The sequence below is a fragment of the Pygoscelis adeliae genome, unplaced genomic scaffold, assembly GCF_000699105.1.
Source record: "Pygoscelis adeliae isolate BGI_AS28 unplaced genomic scaffold, ASM69910v1 Scaffold365, whole genome shotgun sequence".
NCBI classification, from domain to species: Eukaryota; Metazoa; Chordata; class Aves; order Sphenisciformes; family Spheniscidae; genus Pygoscelis; species Pygoscelis adeliae.
In genome coordinates, this window is record NW_008824783.1 from 548,991 (window position 1) to 553,879 (window position 4,889).

General features: G+C 52.7%; 1 protein-coding gene across 1 annotated transcript in view; it reads right to left on the minus strand.

Moving 5' to 3' along the window:
- TRIP4 (thyroid hormone receptor interactor 4) overlaps window positions 1-4,889 on the minus strand; it is a 45,259-nt gene that overhangs the window by 3,910 nt on the left and 36,460 nt on the right. Inside the window, exon 12 of the mRNA XM_009323873.1 lies at window positions 1,453-1,555. Coding sequence (XP_009322148.1) covers window positions 1,453-1,555 — 103 coding nt within the window. The remainder of the gene's footprint in view (window positions 1-1,452; window positions 1,556-4,889) is intronic.

The window sequence follows — 4,889 nt, forward strand, 5'->3', positions numbered from 1 at the left end:
ATGCAGCAGCTGCTCCAGCACGCAACAACGACGAGGCTGTTCTACCGCAGCAGAAACGTTTGCATCCTAAATAACTCGCCGCAGCCCTGCCTGCTCACCGGCGCGCTGGGAAAGACCCGTCCCTGGGGGAGGACAGTGCCGCTAGCAAGACCCAAGTGCTGCAGCTCACCAAGCATCGTTTGTCGCCATCGGCTGAACGCACCTCCCAGATATTGCCACAAAAGGCAACGACGAGGCTGTTCTACCGCAGCAGAAACGTTTGCATCCTAAATAACTCGCCGCAGCCCTGCCTGCTCACCGGCGCGCTGGGAAAGACCCGTCCCTGGGGGAGGACAGTGCCGCTAGCAAGACCCAAGTGCTGCAGCTCACCAAGCATCGTTTGTCGCCATCGGCTGAACGCACCTCCCAGATATTGCCACAAAAGGCAGGGAAGAAACCAAATTGTTTTGCCCTGCTCAATACCCCAGCAGGGCAGGAATACCCCCAACGCCCAGGAAGAGACCAAAGCTGTGGGAGAACAGTGCTTCTCTGAGTGGAGAGGGGAAAACAACCTCAAAACCAACAAAAATAACCCTACACTGTGCTTCAAAAGCCCTTATTAACCAGTCCTGAGAAATCCTGCTGCTCCCGCACCGCTAGATAACTACTCCTGGAGAACCACGCTGCAAATGAGAAAGAAAACCCAGTCGGCAGCTCTGCTAAACAAACAGCCAAGACTATTTCTGCTTATGCTGCTTTTAGCCCGTCAAATTAATTTTTCACATCCCCTGAAAGCGTGTACGGTGCCTTCCCCAGGCTGTGTGGTGGGGAGGCTGCTAATAAGGACGGAGCTGACTGCAGGCTCCCCAGCTGCTGCATCCCTCCTCCATCCTTTTTACGGCAGCAGGCAGGAATAACTGGCAGCCTGCGGAGGGGCTGGTGGCTCATAAAAGGGACTAACAACGCTGGCAAGCAGAGCGCGGACAGATGCTGCGGCGCTTCCCTGCAAGCTCTGCCAGGACATCCCATCCTGCCGGCCTGCGGATGGAGAACATCCATCTGGCCCTGCAGCTCTTGCTGCTTCAAGCCCTCACCATCCTCACGGGCAAGAGGGCAATTTTGAACCGCAGGCAAGGAGCTAGCGCAGATCTGCCTGAGCATCACCGCACCGGATCGTATGCTGACCCAGGCTGATGCCAGAAGCGGATCAGCTGCAGACACGAGCGCTCTTTGACTCCCGAGTGTTTGCAGAGGCAGGAAGAGGCATGTATTTGAGAGGAAGCAACATCTGGGGAAAGGGGAACCGAAGACAAAAAAAATATTACAGATGTATTCGAGTCATTAAACAAACACCTACAGATCAAAGAGCACAGGGCAAAGGTTGCGAACTCATATGGCAAAGGCAAGCAGAGGTGGCGACGAGAGCAGGCACGAAAGGCCAAGGGGGGCATCTGTGGAAACTTTACTACTTACAGATTTTGGGTTTTCCTTTGATGGGAAACTTCACAACCATCTCCTGGGGATTAGTGCAGATAAAGACAAATGGAGACCCGGACTCCTGGCTCAGATCCGGATACTGCGAAACACAGACACACACACAAAGCAGAGTCAGACCAACTGCCGCGGGTGTGAAAAGAGCTCGGTGGTCAGGAGCAGAGAAATCGTTATTTAAGAGATGGGTTATATCTAGGCTGTAGCTGCTCAGACTAAACCAGTTCAAGAACTTTTAATGAAAAAAAAAAAAAACCCAAACCAAAACCAATTGCAGGTTTGGGTCTTAATCAGTGAGCCCCTCGCTAAGCCTCTTCTCACCGCACCTCTGCCAGAACTTGCTCACTTTTCAGATCTGCTCACTGAGCCGCTTCCCTGTGTGCTCCCTAACCCTTTTCAGCCCCCTTTAGCACCGACCTGTGTTTCACCACCTAAAAGGTGTGGTTTCACACTTGGTTTAAGCTGATCTAAAGCATGGGGTGTCGACAGAGAGGCGGTCGGGGGCCCTGCCCTCCCAAGCTTGCCTGCTCACTGCCTGCTTTGAGCCGGGACAAGCATGGGACCGACTTTCGGCCCAAAGCATTCCCGGATTCAGTTGAAGGGGATGCGGGCACCCCCACCAAACTCCAGCCGATTGTGGATGCCACACCAGCACCTCAACTGAAACAGCTTGGCCAACCCAACAAGATGATGACCACCAGAAGGGTGGCCACATCTTTTACTGAAACAGCTGTCCCAACTATGGATACATCCTCATCTCTTTCCCACAAAGCTCAGTCCAAACACAAGGGCTTTGAGATTTTGGAGAGTGTGCACCATCCTGCTTGTGGGACACACAGCCCTTGAGATTAGTCTGCATCTAAAGGGTGAGCGCGGTAGAAAAACCGCTTGCAACATGCCAGGTTGACGGCTCGGAGAAGCCAGCCGTCTCCATGCAGGGCTGGCTCTGTGAAAGGAGTCTACAGAAAGATTTCACTGCGACAAAGACATGGGGGAATTTCATAGGAAGAGTATAAACAGATTGTTTCTCTCATTAACCATGGGGGAAAAAGGAGGAAAAAAAAAACCCACTCAGCACAAGAAGTGCACTGAAGTCCTGTCTGGATGCAGCTCAGCCTCACTGGTATTCAGAAGTGAAATGCAAAACAGTAATAAAAAATGTGTATACCAACCATCACGTCAGATTCTCCATTAGCTGCTGACCTTGTGCTGACAGGCGCAGAGGTGAGGGCATGCCACAAAGGTGCTCCAGCCCAGGAAACCCAGTTCAAACAGAGTGCGGAAGCGGTTTTCCTTCCATGGGAAAACTGCCTTCTTTTTATTTTTTGCTCCCCTGCCTTCCTCAAGCAGATCTGTCAAGGCTGCTGTAGGGGACAGGATGCCAGACCAGATGGAGCAGCATGTCCTGGCAAATCCCCCATTTGTTACTAACAAATGACTCCTAGGCTGAGTGTTTGAAAAGCTCTCACCGACCTGCCAAGATGAGTTTGGATTTGCCCTGGAACAGCTGGGCACAGAGAGGTGAGCAGGGAGCAACCCGCTCTCCCTGTGCTGTAGCAGGGTTTGGCAGTGTTGCCAGCGGTTAGGGGAGATTTACAGAAGCCCAGCACTGGGATTGGATCAACCGAGGAAAGCGTTTCCAGCCCCTCTCATTTTACAACAGCGTGTAAGAGCTGTTCACCGAGCAAGAGAGAGATATGTACGTGCACTTAGCTGCTCTGTACAACACCCACGCTGGAGGAGAAAGAGCCGCACTGATCTGCGTCGCACGCGGATGCCCTGCTGTACCGATCTGAGGTTGGAGAGGTTTCTTCCTCTTTTTTTTTTTTCTGGCTGAGCCATGTTACTTGACTTGCTTCCACCACTCCATGCCAACGCCAAGGATTTTCATTTCCCATCTGCAGGGAAGGAGGATCTTGGAAGGTTAGAAAGAGCCAATGCGAATATCCCTGGCCAACGCCTGGTGAGTGCAAAATGCTGGCGCTGCTTTATTGCTCTCAGCATCATGCGGGTGACTGGTGGCCCCTCCACAGCCAGAGGACCCGACTTACCCAGCAGCTCCCACACTAGCATGGCCTCCGAAGCTCACACCATAAAGCAGTGGGGCATAAGCCACCGTCCAGACCTGGTCACAGAGGTGGTCCACCCCCGCTCTACTACACGTGGTTCAGCCAGTGGCTTCTTCAGCCAGGTTGTGTGTCCGGGACCAGTATGCCGTAGAGGTCTTGCTGCCTGGAGTACAGCTGCTTCCCAAATCTCCTCAGCCACCATCTCCTAGGTGGACCTGGACATCACCGTGTCCCCCTTCACACACCTTACAGGCCCTCACACAGGGACTGTCCCCGTAACGCGTACCCAGGCATCGGCAGCGAAAGCAACAGCCAGGTTGGCTTCTCCACTGACAGCTTTCATCCAAAACCAGGATCAAACCTTCAGCTTCAAAAGCTTCAATCCGATCCCAAGGCTGAGGCGCATGCCATAGCTGCGACTTGGGTTTACGCTTTCCACGCCGCAACCTTTCATCTTCACTCCCAGGGTACATTTCTGTACGTGTGCCAAATCCGTCCGTGTCCTGCATTTTAAAAGCCTCGGTCCTTCCTCTGGCATCTCACTGCCAGGAGGCAGGGAAGGAGTCCCTCGTCAAGCCGCTACATTTAAGGCTTCCTATTGTACCTACCCCGGAAACCTCTTATCCCATCCCAGTGAACAACAAAAGCAGAATATTCCTGCCTGCCGGAGCTGAGAAAAAGCCGTAACCCTTTCCGCTGCCTAGAAACAAGATGCTCCCAGGTGGAAAAGATGGGGCTGAGCCCTCACAAGATGCTGAGCCAACCTAATGGCCAGGCTCCCCTCTTCCCCAGGTCCCTTCCACAAGTCAATTCAACTTGTTCCCCCTGCAGAAATTTAGGGAGATTTTTGGCAAAGACAGTTTTCTGCCATGTTAATGGGCTGAACTGCTCAAAGAAGGGTCCGGTGAAGCAAATGAATGGCAGGAGCACATGGCTCGGGGCTGGTAGGAACCGAGACTCCTCTCAGAGAGCAGCGAGAGGTTAGACGTGCCCGCTGTACCTCCTGAAACCACTGCCTGCAACCTGAACGGAGAAACAGTGAGATACTCTTTTGCCACATGACACATCACCAGGACCAAGAGCACAGCCTCTCCCCAGTGCACCTGTAACAAGCTGCCACTATTTAACATGTTTAGAAACCACCTCCATGGACCTCATTCCTAGAAGTCACTGGAGCTGTTACTACTTCCTACCCAAAATTTCTCCCTGTTGCTATTCAGTCCCCCAAACAGCGCTCGCTCTCAACGTCACGCATGATCACCATGAGCAACATCGCCTATAGACACCTACGGACTGTATCTACATTATCTTGTCTCGTCATCAACAGGATCAAGACAGACAGCGTGGCTG